The sequence below is a fragment of the Prionailurus viverrinus genome, chromosome D3 (genome assembly GCF_022837055.1).
Source record: "Prionailurus viverrinus isolate Anna chromosome D3, UM_Priviv_1.0, whole genome shotgun sequence".
In the NCBI taxonomy this organism is placed as follows: domain Eukaryota; kingdom Metazoa; phylum Chordata; class Mammalia; order Carnivora; family Felidae; genus Prionailurus; species Prionailurus viverrinus.
In genome coordinates, this window is record NC_062572.1 from 48,826,768 (window position 1) to 48,843,169 (window position 16,402).

The following is a 16,402-nucleotide window of genomic DNA, read 5'->3' on the forward strand; positions in this document are numbered from 1 at the left end:
TTTCAGGCTGACTACTCAGCTGTGTCATCTCAAAGTGATCTTTCACCCAGGAAAACCTGGACAGTGAGTACAGCCACTCTTGCCTTACTTTCCCTTCGGAGGGTGAGCGAGCCGATGTACTACCACCCAGACATCGGGATGAGATTTTGAACCAATTACACACAAGGCCGAATTGCGTGTGGGTGCTACTGTCTTAATGTGTGACCTCTCACCCCGCTGCTGTAGTTCTAAAGCCTCTTTGGAATAAGCCCAAGTCTGAGGCATAAAAAGGCCATTTCTGCAGCTTATAACACAGTAGGTCCCCTATGGCATCACATCTGTTAAATTCATACACTGGTATTTCAGGCCTGAATTTGATTTATCTTTTAAAAAGGAGTACGAACAACAGACGATGTTAAGAGCACAGATTGTGAAACATTACCAATTAATCCTGGGTCCGCCGTGAACCGGGAGGGGCAGTATCATCTTTCGTTTTAACAGGCTGTGCCCTCCTGTCCGGTCACCCTCTGGGCTCCCCGCAGAGTGTGGGAGTGGGGAGTGGGGTGGGAGGCCCCCTGAGGGGATGGGACAGGCAGGGAACAAGTCTCCCTGCCAGCTCTGGGGCTCTGGGCTGCAGCCAGTTTTGGAGCTGGGCGTCTCTGCTCATTCTACTTCAGAAGGTGGCTTGCACCACGCAGATCACCAGAGTGTGTAAGAGGGTTTCTGCGAAGCCCGGGGTTAGGGCGTTTTGAGCAGAGGCCTGCGGAGCCCCGAGGCAATTAGCAATGGTCCTCAGAGTGGGGGGGGGGGGGCGTCACATTGCAGATGGGGCAGCATGTGGGGGAACCGGGTTGGCGCTCACGCCACCGGCTGACCTGAGCCACGGGACAGAGGGCATGCACGTTTCTCAGATCCAACTCTGGACTCTGAACTCAGGTTCAGGACGGACGTGACTCCAATCGCAACGCACACCTTGTCTGCTGTCCCCGGCCTCCTGTCGCGCTCAGACCATGGGTGCCCCTTACTAATCGGCGATTGGCAGCACATCCCCGGCTCCCAGAGTCAGCGATTGGTTTAAGGCCATTGCCGCCTGTCCGTGTTCTACGTGAGACATTAAACGACACTGTAATTCGTCCCTTCCAGCTCTTCTCCTAGTTCCAGGACAGTCCCGTTTTGGAGCGCCACCTTTAACAAAGCAGTAGTGGCCCGACAACGTTTCTGAGATCTCAGGAAAAAGTGAGAAAGAGAGAGGGAAAGCTTGCAAGCGAAGGCACAGATGGTGGGCGGAGACGCAGGGTGCTCTCAGCAGGCTTCAGTGGAGATGCATTAACTCCACAGAGGGATGAGGGCTTCCCACCAGTACCATCATGAATTATAACTGAGTATGGGAGTGAGGTCTTAGCGCCTGGCTCACAGCAAATAGACTGTTCTAGTTTCCTGCCCAATCACCTTTCACCCTTATAAACTCAAAGCACAGCAAAGCTCACTGCTGCTATTTAATGGTATCCCGGTAGCCTTTTATGTGTCTAGAAGGCACACAAACTTAGCAGATGTGCCCAGTGGTGTAAGTCAGATAATTACAAAATTAAGTTTTGGTGATGTCAGAAAAGGAAACCTTTCACGGGTGATTCGGGTTTCCAGTGAGAGGTGGTCTTCTGTCAGCCGGGGAACGGAATCAAAGCAGGAGGGGGCGGGCGCGAAAGAAAGATGCCCACCTCTCAGACACCCTGGGTACCCGGGAAGAGCCTCCCTTTCGCGCACTTTCTCCTCCCCTTACGGGAAGGCAGTTCCTGCCCAGTTGGTTAGTTTTCCCACTCGCGCATTCGATGAAGTTATCAATGAAGGAGGTCTGTTATTTTAGGCAGTTTAAAATTTCACCGCTTTTAAAGGACTCGTTTACCCTGCCTTTCACTCCCGTTTAAAGCCTTGGAGTTGCTGTTCTAAATGACAGCACCGCGAGCGAGCACTGCTTTTAAGCACTATTCATCTCACCCGCCACATCTCAGGCTTTTACAGAACACTGCTCTCTCTCTCCAATAAGGGGAACTTACTCTTTCATAGCTGCAGGGCAGAGCCTGTTCCGAGCTGTAGATTCGCTGCAAATATAACAATAAAGGATACAAATGTGAATTCCTCTTAAAATACACGCTTGGCTCTGAAGCTGCCTTGCCTTAGCAAACTCGATCAAGAGCAGCCTATCAATCTTTCTCCAAATGCACAGCAACAGCTCATTTCGCGCGGCTGTCCGATGGATCGCCACATCGATGGATCAGAAGGCGCGGGAATGAATTCTTTGCTCATTTCAGGGGATTTATAGTTGAAGTCCATGATTACCATCTCTCTTTCTCTAATTGTCACAACAGTTGGATATGGGGGTGGTGTTTTCCAATAGTCGGGTAAAAGTTTGTAAACACAAAGGCTCTATTCTTGGCATTTTGTCTCCGCTAATGTGAGGAAGCTGATCCGTGTGTGGAGCAAACATCTAAAATAGGAACATATGTGGGAATTTAACGTGCCTCTCCGGATTGCAGAATGTTCTAGAAATTTGGATTTCCAGGTCTCTCCAAAGGATCTGACTGCAAACGTGGTGAGACAGAGCTCTGTCTTTACAGGACAATCATGCCCGCAGTTTCTCGTTCCTAAAGGAGGCAGATCTTCTGGCGCTGCGGCAGCAGGCTGTCTTGGCGACATACAAGGTGGCAGGGCCAGCAAAGCCCAGCCAAGGCAGAATGTGGCAGAGGTGATGAACATTTCCAGGGGGTGGGGAGGGAGGGGGCTGTGGAACTGGCCACAGTGCTCTTCAGTACACCCTAGCTGGATGCTCCATAAAGTCGCACTGATGGCAGTTCGGAGATGGCCATCTGTCGTCAACTCTGGGCCAGACAAAAAAATAATGTAATGGCAGATCGCTAACAACAGGGCTGTTGGAGGAGGGAATGACTCCTAGAACGAGGAGGTGGTGCTCCATCTTTTAATAGCGAAAACCAGCCATCGATATGAACATCAAGAAATTAATGGATGGAGAATTTTTAAAAACTGAGCCGGGGTGTTGTAGAGACGACTCGGATGTAAATAAAGTGGCTTTGGCTTATTGCTATCACCTCTGCTGCCCCTACTTCGGTCATATTAACCACTTGATTCTTGAGCATTTGACTAGCAGGACACATGGTGAAGCAGTGAGGGCCAAATTTAGAAAAAGGTGAGCCCACGTTGTGCCTCCAAGCATGCACACGCAGATTAGGCATTTATTGGTACAAAACGGGTAATTGAAAATGCATTTACTCATTTAGTCCAAATGAGTTCATTGTGACAATCATGCTTCTCTATCTTTCCGTATGCTTGCTTAATTTCTAGAAGCAGTTTTATAAAAGAGCAAAATAAAGCTACCTCGTCTTTAGATGCATTGTGAATGCTATAAAATTTTAAACTCCCTTCTTTGCTCAAGAAAAACCTTAGCTTTGTGCTACTGCATAGATGATAGGAAGAGAGAGGGGGTGGGGAAGGGGGAAGGGAGGGACGGAGGGAGGGAAGGAGGGAGAGAGAGGGAGAGGGAGAGAGAATGAATAACAGTCAAACTGAGGTTAGCTGTGTCCTATTTCTTTGTCCTATATGATTAACTTTCTGCCTTCAATGGTAAGGCCAATCAATCCTGATTGAATTATCCAATATTAACAGCTGAAAGTGATCAAAAGTAATGGTGAAAACATAGCACCAATCAATAAATCAATGCAAATGATTCAGTTCCTGGAGATTCGATCAAATAAAAGAGATAGATCAATTTAACCACTGAGCAAATTAAGTGGAAGTTGGTGTAGCACCAATTTACTTCAAAAGCCCCGCAGGCCCACAAACCAGAGAAATGAGGTGGTGGAGAAACAGACCAGTTCCAGACCCACATGCTCACTTGACACAATTTATGCTCCTGAGATCCCTGAGGCTATGTGGTGTGTTTAGGGGCTGTGATTTCAGCCCCAAGAACAAGAGACACGCAGAGGTCCAAAGGATCTGAGGAACTGGAGAGCTAAGGTACCAGGAAGCATGAACCACCCAGGAAGAGGCAGGAAGTACGCCCCCCACATCAGCTGTCCTCCCAGAGGACCACTCTGGAGCCCAGCGCTGGAGTCCACCCAGACACGGTAACGGGCAAATCTTCTAGTCTGGGGTTCCTAAAGGAAGGCCGTACGATGAGAAGCAAGGCAGGACAGGGTGTTGAGTCTTAGAGTTGGAGTGGGGATAGTGAAAGCAATCTCAAACTCCGTTAGAAATAAAAACAGGACAACTGAAAAATACAGAACGGTTTGTGAGGAGTATCCGGGGCAAAATAGTTTTAGGGCACTTCTTACAGCTTTAAACGCACACTTTTCCATTCTTCCTGTTTGCAATAGAGGATCGGCCTTACTCAGAGAAAAATATGACAACGAGCTAGAGCAAACCCTCACCCCCCCCCCCCCCCCCCGCCACATCACATCCAGACCCCACCTTGTCTTTGATGGAGGGAGCAAGATAAAACTTTTGTTTCCGCTACACGTCCTTCATTTGAGGTATATGGAGAGAAGGGTCAGGTTGTTTTGAAACACATTTCTGAAAGCAAACGTAAATGTTTTGTTTTACGGTTATATGCTAAAAGGAAAAAGGGAAAGAAAAAAGCCCAAGATTCTTTAATCCCGTGAAAAAGATGAATGTTTAAAAATGAGAATTTTTACCTGGAAACCAATTAACATGAAACTATGTCAAGGTATGATTAACTGGGAAATTATTCTCGTAGAACTAGAGCAGAGAACTAAGGAAAATTCTGACGTGTTTGAGGTAGACATTTTATTTCTGAGTGATGATGACTCCGATTAGGTTTACTTAGGTCAGCACTAGCGAGCAGGGAGAGAGGGTCAGGGGGCCAATGTCCGCCCAGTGCCTGTCTTCCTCCACACCCTGCACGGAGTGTTCTGTGTCGCCTACTCAGCTGCACTCTCACCACGATCCTGAGAGTTAGGTGTGAGGCCTTGTTGTTGCCTATGGGCCCATTGTACAGATGATAAAACTGAAGCACACAGTCAATAATAGCTTGTAAGTGACGGTGACCCTGTCAATCAAACTCTGGTGATTTTTCTCCGTAACTCATGCTTTTTCCCTTGTACTAAGCTGCCTATAGGGAATTGGTAGCAAATTAAAACAAATGAAAAAAAAGAACTAATGAAAACTATTTTTTAAACTACTAACCGCTGGAGACTTTATGGGTGGCTAAGTCTCCCATAATCACAGATATCAGAATCATTTCCATCCTTCAGAACCAGCTTGAACACCTCCCACATGAGGTCTTTCTTGAGTCTCCCAGCTGGAGAATAAGCATCTTCTTTTGGAATACTTATAACCATTGACTACATATTAGCTCATATAATGTTTAATCATCTGCATTGTCTTATCTTTTCTAGGAGACTATAAATGTGATATATTTCTAATTATTTTTTATATGTCATAGAGTGATTGGGACCATGGTCGATTTAAAATGATGACGTGGTAATTTTACAAATATTTGAATTAATAAATATGCTCCTTAATTAACAATGGCACTGGGACAATAGTAGTAAATAGCATAGGACTTGTGATTTTGACTATGACTCCTAAATGTCTCATCATGTATTATTTAATAACTTGAGACACAGATTTGTATTAAATTGATTAAAAGCCTAGTTTAAGGAAACAGCTAAGTTAGCAAGTGACCCAGTGACTGGCTCAGCAGCCACATGGCCACGCTGTACTGTTGTCTTTTACAGCCCATCCTATGTGCGCTGCATCATTTTCTTTCAGAAATATGACCGTAAAACTTGAGCACCAGTTAAGCTGCGGTGTGAAAAAAAGGCATCCAGATGAGGTGATCTGGTGGGAAAGAGGAGAAAAACAGCTGAAGAGACAATTACATACTGAAAAAGAAGTGATACCCGAAAATCATGGTGTATCCCTCAGAATGTCAGCTGCATTTTGAATGTGGAAAACACGGCATTCGTGAGCTTAAGGAGGGAAGGGCTGCGTATCAAAATAACCTTTGATTCAAAAGGAATTCAAATACCAGAATCTCAGAGCCTGAAGTTCACCCAGGCCAATTCCGTCTCTCCCTCCTGCTGAAATTCCCTCAACATTCATTACGTTCGTAACATGGTGCCTGATGGAACTTTCTATGAGACACGTTGGAAGGGAATGATTTGATCACTGCTATTGAATTGTAGCTTGTCTAGAGGCACCAATTAAACAGTAATTAGTATATTGAAAGAAAGTGGCCTATTCAGCAGCATTTTTACAAACACACCACTTGCTCACACCTGTATAAACCACTTTGGATACAAATATGCATTGTAGGATATTATTCTTGGACCAGACCATCCCTCGCTCAAAGCAGCTTCCTTAAGTGCTGCAGAAAAAGTTGTGAGGTCTATTAGGAAAACATGTGAAACATTCAATATATTCATTTGCTTTTAAAATAACAAAATGTTCATTTAGTTCCAATAATACACTTTTATTCCAAAGCACATCTTCTCTACCGGCATGCAAGATACGAATAGATTAGAATTGCTTGCAAAAGTGAGGGAAAACTCTACCAAAGAAGAAAGACTACCTTGCCAATAATTGCACATTATATATCTCTAAACTGGAATGAGTACTTTGGGTAAGAAAGGTTTAGGGGTCGTGTGAAGAGTATAGCTTCCATATTGGCAAAAGGTGTGTCTTAGGGGCACCTGGGTGGCGCAGTCGGTTAAGCGTCCGACTTCAGCCAGGTCACGATCTCGCGGTCCATGAGTTCGAGCCCCGCGTCAGGCTCTGGGCTGATGGCTCGGAGCCTGGAGCCTGTTTCCGATTCTGTGTCTCCCTCTCTCTCTGCCCCTCCCCCGTTCATGCTCTGTCTCTCTCTGTCCCAAAAATAAATAAATGTTGAAAAAAAAAATTTAAAAAGGTGTGTCTTAGATTGAGTGTTCCATAGAAGTAGAGGTTTTGTCTCATTTAATTCTAAAAGGAATTGTGGTCTGTGATGTCCAAAAGATGATGTCTGAATCATTGGTGTCCTGAGGATGGACAGTGCATAATAAGGAATTATCTGAGTTCTGACTGGCGTTGTAGGCAAATATCAATGAAAATAACATACTCCCGTGTGTGTGTGTGTGTGTGTGTGTGTGTGTGTTGGGTATATAATTTTATACCCAACAAAGCACTTCTATTCACACACACACAAAAAATGGTTTCACATTTTTAACTGGGCATAAGTAGCGAAAGAAACGTAAATTAATTGTATGCTCATGAAATCATTTATGCACCACACCACTGGAAGACATACCATCGTTATATTATGAGGCAATTTTGAAATGCTCACCCTTGACTTGCCCTAGTATTCTCACTCTGACAGAAGAATCAAATAAACTATATGCTTTCAATCTTCCATTGGATTTCAGTTTGTGGGCGTTTCGTTTCATAACCTCTTACGAAAAGCCTGCCTTTCTGAACTTCAGCGGCATAAACAAACAGATGACTTCAAGCGGTATTTTTGATATATGTCAATTTTAAAACTTGCACCTATCTTACTTACCACAGTGTGAACTACAGTGAGCTGATAAAATGGCTTCATTTGTCATTTTTCTATTCTTATTATTTTGGTTACCGATCTTATTTTCTATTGTTACCTTAATTTCAGTCAATTTTCCCCTTCCTTCTAGAAATTAACAAAACTATTATGGTTTTGGTACACTTACCATGCCCACTTTTCATGCAGGAAATAAAAGAAATCAATCTTTAAAAATTACATTAATTCCATCCTCTAAGCCCAGGTGTAAAGCTAATTTGGGTAATGAAAGCAAATGTACAGGACTGTGAACCCCTGAGGGTAAAGCATAAAAATCCAAATACTCTCAACACGAGAAAAAGTAAACTCTGATCCATTTTTCTTAATGTATTGAAACCAAAAGCCACTGTTAGTACTCAGGACTTTAGAAAATAGACGTACATAGATATTTCAGTGATGGTTGATATTAGCTTTGTAAAAATGATCACATACTAACTATAAAAAAAACTTTTATCTAAGGGATGATGCGTATATTGAACCTGGGTATTCATATCAAGACCATGTTTGATTCTGGGTAATGGGATTGGAAAAAGAGCGCTCACAGCTTTGGATTGTGGAATAAGTCTTCTTGTGACCCAGATCACAATCTGAATCAATGAGTCAGGAATATTTTGAGACATGTTTGACCTTCTAAGATCCTAAAGACTCAGGAAGAGTTGTATGTTTTGTATTGTATCTTTCATACCAACAGTTCTCAAAGTGTGGCTCAGGGACTTCTGGGGTCTCCTGGATCCTCTCCAGGGGTCTGTTATGTCAAGACTATTTTCACAGTAGCATTAAGACATCATTTGCCCTTTACACCCTCATCATCTCATGAGCGCAGAGTAGAGTTTCCTACAGGTGACTTGACAAGGGATAAGTGGTGACATCATCTCTCTGACAGCTAGTAGAATCGCAGGTGTGTATATTCTTGTGTTTAAAACTTCTCTCAAGTTTGATTTCTAATACGGAAATATCAATAGATAGTAAGCTGCACAAATCATAGGCCCTTGTGGTCATCGATCATTTTAAGTGTAAAGACATCCTGAGCTCAAGGAGTTTGAAAACCACAGGTCTAGACTAATTGTAGAACAGAATGAATACCGTATGTTTCACGAAACCCTAAAGTATACTATAAAAGAAACCTGGAGTCCTGACAGATGTGGATAATTGCTCAGCTTTGTGCTATGGAGAGGTACAGGCTACTACGGCCATAGTGTCGGGTTCTTTTAATGAAAGACACCCACCAAAGTCTTACCAACAGGTTAGCTGTATTAGAAATCTACTAATAACAGTACAAAAGTGCAAATTTGTTGCAAACTTTTTTCAAGAACATGAGAGAGAAGTCAGTCTCTATAGAATCTCTACAACTTTGATTTTAAGCTATTATTAATTCTGCTCCACAGTTTACATGCTAAGTATCACTAGGTATATTGGCCATACCCTTTACAGAGTCCTAAAAACCCAAAGGACTTATCTTTTGAAACATCTGGCAATAAGAATATATTTTGAAACAGAAATTTAGGTTGTATTAAGAAGATACACTTTCTGACAACAGTCTGTGTCAGAGTAGATATCCCAAACAGATGTGACACAGTAGATAGCTATTGAGAAGCGATAGAAAGTAAGATAGCAACTTTAATTTCAGTCCACTGACACCACTATGACAATGGGCTCACCCATTCTTTCATAGATTTTTTTATTTCACCTCCTTAATTTGTTATTTGTTTACTTATAGAACAACAGATGATAAACTGTAAATTTCTTATTTTGACACATAGTTCACATTAATCTGGCTTCCCCAGAGCCCAAAGAGGTACAAAGTTGTCTCAGGGTCTAGAGTGTACGATGAAAAACTAAGGAGTGTGTGTGTGTGGGGGGGTGGGGGAATGGGCAGGGGGGAGGGTGGGTTCCTGCTTAACCAGACCTGGTTTAAGAGATTCAATGCGAAAAATAATTACCACCCCCCCCCCCCAGTTCAGGCTAAATAACTTTATTGTTAATCATTGTTTATAATAATGCTCATAATAATAAAATAATTTTAAGTTCGAACTCATCCTCCTCCAAGGGCACCAGTAAAATTTAACAAAAACACGTGACTCCTAGCGTTTTGTCAGAAAAATAAGGGTAGGTATTATGCCCATTTTTCAGGTGAAGTAGCAGAAAAAAAAAGACTTCTTTTCCTTTCACAATAAGTAACATTTCTAGGATAGAATCCAGGTCTCTTACCCATATTTTAACTACTAGTCTATTGCTAAGAGTAATAAAACCAACCAAACATTTGCATTATATTTTATAGTTGGTACCTTAGATTCAGACCTATTACTTCATGTTACCTAACAACAACCCCATAAGTGTTACACCCGTCTGTCATTTCTTCATATCCAAGTTTCAGAGACATTATGGACCAGTGCAAAGTCATATACCTAGCAAGTGGGACACTCAAGGCTAAACCTGATGTCTTTGGATGCCAAAATTTTAACTACGAGGCTGTTCCTAAGTAATAATTATTCTCTTCCATTATGTGGAAGAAACATACTGGACAAGAGTACAGCTTCTTTCTTCTCTTCCCCTCTCCCTTCCGATTTCAAGTCCCTCAGGATAACAATGACTTGGACATCCATCCAGCTTGGAGTCCATTGGGAACAGAACATGAATAAAACAGGATTGGGGAGAATGGGCCATAACAGCGAGGTGAATGATCCCATAGTCCAATAAACCTGACCTCTAAGCCTATCACACTGGGTCAGAAGGTCCAATTATAGGTCTGTTCTAGTTCTTTTTATGATTGACAGCAGCCAGAGGCAAAATTACTTTGGTGTCTGTTAATCCAGCCTCTAATTCTCCCTTTGCCCCAATACGCACAGAGCATCATGGTGGCCCAGGGTGAGTGATACTGTGAATCCAGATTTAAAATGCCCTTGTTTCCTATAAGAAGAGCAACTGAGTTCAATCCCAGTTCTCCTCGTGGGGACATTACCTGCAGCTCTGTTTGGAAGAAAAACTTCTGTGGACATTGTGTGCAGTCATAGATCTTGTCTTCTTGTCCATGGGCAGAGAAAATATGCTGCTGCAACTTGTTTGCTTGAACAAACACTGAAATGATAAAAGGATGGTGAACCTTGGGTTATTTTCTTTCTGAAATGCCCTCAGTCAATGACTCCCTGTGAACAGACCCAGGCTGAGCGGACTGAATGCCGCACCTTCTGGGTGTGACCACTGCCAGGCCCCTGGGGAGGGCTGAGTCACATCTGCTCATGCTTGGGTCCCCGGCTTTTGTTAAGATGCACTCTACCAAGCACCCAATTCAGCCCAAACAGCTCCAAAGTAAAGGTTTATCGAGGCCCTGCTCCCTATAAATCTTTTAAAAATAAAGCTGAAAATTGTCAAATGCACAGCCCTGTCTGAACAGAAATGACTCTTATTTCTCAGCAACCCACAGGTTAAGAAATCATAGATGCCAAAACCCTGCTTATTGTATTTGCCTAAAGTTATAGCTGGCAAACAGTTCTCTATTTAAATGTGTTAATGCTAAAAATTATATCCCACAGCTACTCTGGGGCACTGTCTATAAATGTGAAACAGAACGGCAGGTAAATTCTCTTTGGATACTTTAAGATCAACTCAGCCTACACACTGAATGCAAGGGTTTCAATAATATAAACATGTTCAATTTTAATGACTACAAAACAAGGCCCTAAGACTGTGTAACAGTTTACCTAGGAGACATACTATTAATAATTAAATTGTATATGCCAGAGGCAGTGTTTGGGTTGGCAGAACTGACTTCTGATGGATGCCTGGTGCACTGTGACCTAAAAAAGTTTGCATCTACAATATTAATCTGTATAGGCAGGGAGAGGATTTATTAAAGATGTTGGCATTTGACTTTGACTCCACTCTAATCATTAAAATTATTCTAATTGCCAGCCAACCTAAAATATTAGAATATTGTTCTTGTGAGTCATACATTTTAATCACATTTCTCATTACCTTAAAAAACTACTCAGATTTCTTCGCTCCCACCTAACATGCTTTATATTGGAAGTTCTTTTTTTTTTAATTGTTATTTCTAAAATTACTTCAAGATACACTGAAACAATTCAGGTCTGTCAGCACAGAAAATGCAGACGACTCATGATTAATGCATTTTTGTCTCTTACCTACATCAACAAAAAGAAATGGGGTTTTTATACAGATTTGCAACTGATCTCCATATAACTTAGCACATGTTATGAGGCTTCTGGCTACAACATGAAATAACTATTTTATTAGGGGTCTCAGTCATGAGATCTATGACCCAGTCTTCCTTATGAAGACTTACCACGAGCTTTTATAAAGAACCCAGACTCCTGACTCATTGTATCTTAAGATAAATACTGTGTTGTGGTAAAAATATAACAATATATTTTATCTTAATTGCTGAGAACAAATTGGTGGTTACCAGAGGGGAAGCAGGTCGGGGGATGGGCTAGATGGGTGATGGGGATTAAGGCGTTCATTTGTTGTGATGAGCGCTGGGTGACGTATGTAAATGCTGAATCGCTAAATTGTACACCTGAAACTAATATTACACTGTATGTTAACTGGAATTTAAATAAAAACTTAAAAAGATAAATTTTAAAAAGCACCCCCCAAGCCCAATATATATTTTTAAATATGAATCGAAAGCACAAGAACAACAACAATGAAACAGTTCCAAAAGAAGGAGTGGCTGATGGAATTATTGAAAGAAGGAGGCTCACAGGCAAATGTCATTAACACATTCAAGTACTACTCGCAGTAACTGTATAATGAATATGGCCCCTCTCTTCTTTTGTTACAGGACAGAAATCTACAGGCTGAATGTAGTAAAGGTTAATAATCAATGCCTGGGATCTTGCTCTGCAAACAAAGAAGTCAATTTTGAGAGAAGGATATATTTTTGTTGTGTTTTGGTCTTTTTTTTTTTTTTTTTTTTTGACAAGTAAGAAGGGAACATAGCCTTGAGGGGCTTGACCACTGAGTTCAAGACATATGCAAAACAATCACAAAGGACTTTCCAAAATAACTTTGTCACTGTTGGGGGGAGTACCAGAAATACGTGTGATCATATCTCAACCCCATGGGCTTCAAATTATAGATTCTGATTTACATTTTTGTTTTTTTGCTGCTGCTGCAAACTATAGAGCCAAAACATCCAATGAAAGTTTCTTCTTAAAAGTGTAAATTTATATTAAAAATCCATCCAATTTCCTAGGAAATAAACGCCTCACCTAATCTGTTCATCTAATCTGTTTTCTAGCTCCAGGAATTTGGGAGGGTTTTAATGCTACCTTTTTATTTCTTATGGGAAATGTTAGAAAACTCTCCAAGTTTAAGTAACAGACATAGGCTGGCAACACGGCTGCACTTGTAGTCAGACGTCTTGTGATTAAGAAGCAGCTTCGTGCAGGCACTCTTGCCTTGGTAACCTTTTCACACCGAGAGGAGAAAAGGGAACAAAACATGGATGTCGTTTTCCAAATGGAAAAGTGCAAACTTCTGAGAGAACTTGAAATGCCATTTGTTCATCCTGACAGTTAACCTTCCTGCCCATTTGAGCCTTTAAGTGGGCGGCAATCAATAATGCTAATAAGCAGAAATCAAACATCTTCTCCCCAAATTGAACAGAAGTCCTATCTGTAAAAGGCCATTGCGGTGGGAATATGCTTTGGTAGGAAAGCCATGAACTGGCCATGAAGCTCTCTAGAGTTTCCTACCTGTAAAGCAGACGGGGCACTTGAAGGTACCTCCCATCCCTTCGAAGCTGTGCTCTATCAGATGGCACTGGAGTTTGGCAGGGGAGTCGAAGGTCTGGCTGCAGAGCTTACATTCATGGTTCAGTCCTTCATCTGTGAAGAATACATGAACAGAAAAGTTGAAACACATCATATCTTTTTAAAAATTTTTTCTACACGTTTTATTTATTTTTGAGAGAGCACAAGCAGGGGAGGGGCAGAGAGAGAGGAGGACAGAGGATACAAAGCGGGCTCTGCGCTGACACCAGAGAGCCTGAGGTGGGGCTTGGACTCATGAACGGTGAGATCGTGACTTGAGCTGAAGTCAGATGCTCAGTCGACTGAGCCACCCAGGTGCCCCCACATCATATCTTTAACGGACAAGTGTAATTGCATCTGTTAAACTACTTCCATCACCAAATATAAATATATAGTAGCATATATGGTTGTGGGTTCTTATTTCACATTACCTACGAATTTGTATCAACGTAAAACATTTCTGGAATTTAAACTCCAAAGAGAATCAGAAGGCAGTATTTATCTTCCGGGTGAAGCATTTTGTTAAGCTTTTAAGGTATCATTAGGATGTCACTGATAAGGCATCTCTTTTTCACTATCATGATTTTATGGCTGTGTATTTCCAAAGTCCTAAAATAATGGACCCAAGGAAAATGGACAGCTTCTTCCTTAAGTCTCTCCTCTGGTTTTCCTAGAATGTTCTACAAATTCATATTTCTTTTTTTTTTAAGATTATTAATTTATTTGGAGAGAGAGAGAGAGCAAGAGCCAGTATGAGTGGTGGAGAGGCAGAGAAAGAGAGGGAGAGAGAGAGAATTCCAAGAAGGTTCCATGCTGTCAGCACAGCACGAACTGTGAGATCATGACCTGAGCCGAAATCAAGAATCGAATGCTTAAACGACTGAGCCACCTGGGCGCCCCTACACATTTCTATTTCTAACTATAAGGTTTTTAGTGATACTCCCATTGACACAAACTTTCTTTTTCTATTCCCAAGATTTCTGGGCAATTTTGAAATATTATTAATGCTTACAGTTTATCCTACAAGTGCTATTTTTATGCAGGGTACTCCCGGTTCTCCATATCTTCTCAGTTCATTGCTCCTTCTACTTTGTAAGATAGTTTCAATTTTACCCAGTGATCTAGACTCTGTCTTTCTCCGAAGGAATTTCTACGAGCTCCATGCTCAGTTTTGACTAGTCCTGGATTTTTCTTTGATATCTTAGGAACAAGATGGTAGAAAAATATTTCAACGTAATAATAATTGCTATATAATGTGAAGAGTTTCTGTTGTCGATAGACGCCATTATTTTTAGGTTGCCTATTTCCTCATTAAAATGTTTCTGAAACTTAAAATTTAAGGATTAGTCCAACTTATTTCAATTTGCAATTATAAGAAACGAAAACCAGTAGCACTGGAATGAACAACCCAACACTTCTGGAGTGTTTTCTGCATTTCGGACACTGCTCTTCTAAGGGCCCAGATATAAATTCATTAATTTAACAGCTACTATTAGCCCCATTTTACAGATGAGGAAAATGAGGCCCAGAGACTGTAAGTGATTTTTACCCTGAGTCACAGGGTCAATATTTGGTGGAGCCAGAACTTAACTCCAGGCATCCGGGCCTCAAGGTCCATGATCTTAGCAAATAGGCTATGACATTCACCAACTACTCCCAAATGACTTATCGGAGTAAGGGCAGAGAGGTTGCAATTTAACCTGGCTTGTTATCAACTTATACTCTTACCTTCTCCTATTTGCAGTGATAAAAAATGTTACTAAGGATCATTAGTGAATGATCTAGGGAATGTGAAAGACGTATTCGTACCATGTGGGCAACAAGTCTATACTCCAAAGGTATTTCCTTCCATGCAACACAACATGCATGTGTAAGTCCTTCTCCAGCTGATATTACTGGCAACACAAAGGTTCAATTACAAAGTGAATTATTATTAGCTAACTAGGAGTAAAAATCACTCTATTTGTATTCCTAATCTTTCTTCTCACATAAGTATGAGTCTTTAGAAGCAGAGGATTGGAATTTGTAAAAAGAGAAGCAAAGCACTAATTAAGCCACCCAGTACTGTCTACATTTCACAAGAGATAAAAACCTACTCTGTATTTGGGTGGCACAGTAAATTCCTTGATTATAATTATGTAAGAAGGAGTTTAATTGTGCATACTGACATGACAAGGGGTTATACAAAAAGCTTTAGGGATTATATAAGATCAAGGGGTTTTCATCTGTTCTTTTCTCTCTTTCTTTTTTTAATCCTAAAGTCACCAAAAATTTTCCGAATTTTAGATATTAAGAAATATAAGAAACACCACTGTAGGGAATTGGGTCAGTAAGTTGATCATCAGAAATACTTGGCAAATTTAAATGTTTCCTCGATGCCGCAGACCTTACTTTGGTGGTAAGAAGGTAACCAGGAGTCTTTATTTCATCTTTAAATTACGTGTTTTGCACAAGAACCAAGACGCAGCCTATGGGTGTGAGCAGGTATACACATTTGTTCCGGAATTCTTAAACTCGCAATATTTGTGAAGTAATATATGTAAGCCTGGCTGGCTTCCTTGGGGATAATGACTGACTGTTGCATGAGCACAAAGTGAATTATGCAAGTTAGAATGGTCTTTAATGTGATGTTTTTTCTTGACTATGAGTATTTTGTTTGAAAAAATAATAGAAAGGAAGAAAGATATATGTGTATGAATACAAGGAAAACGTCTTCATCGATTTTTATTTATTTCCTATCCTAAGAACAGAGTCATTCCATCACAAAACATTACATAATCCAAATTTAGTCAGGTGAATTCACAAAATTATAAGGCATTTACGCATGATTAGTGCAGACTTAGTTGCCCTGAACCCCATACCCGGTGAAGGCACTAAGGGATACCAATGATCATAACAATAGCTTCTGGCATTTTCAGAACTGTTTACAGTTTAAAGCACATTTTTTTAATATGAAAAAAAAAAAGATGCTGGGGGTTCTACCTGCCTTTCATTTCTAAGTTACATTTGAGGTTTTTTTTCCAACTACTGACTTTTCCCAGCTATT

General features: G+C 41.2%; 1 protein-coding gene across 3 annotated transcripts in view; it reads right to left on the bottom strand.

Moving 5' to 3' along the window:
* Positions 1 to 16,402, bottom strand: part of ZNF521 (zinc finger protein 521) — a 280,213-nt gene that overhangs the window by 15,905 nt on the left and 247,906 nt on the right. For all 3 annotated transcript variants that reach the window (XM_047828570.1, XM_047828569.1, XM_047828571.1), the window contains 2 exons: positions 13,300 to 13,431; positions 10,539 to 10,654 (listed from right to left, as the gene is read on the bottom strand). In XM_047828570.1, coding sequence (XP_047684526.1) covers positions 10,539 to 10,654; positions 13,300 to 13,431 — 248 coding nt within the window. The remainder of the gene's footprint in view (positions 1 to 10,538; positions 10,655 to 13,299; positions 13,432 to 16,402) is intronic.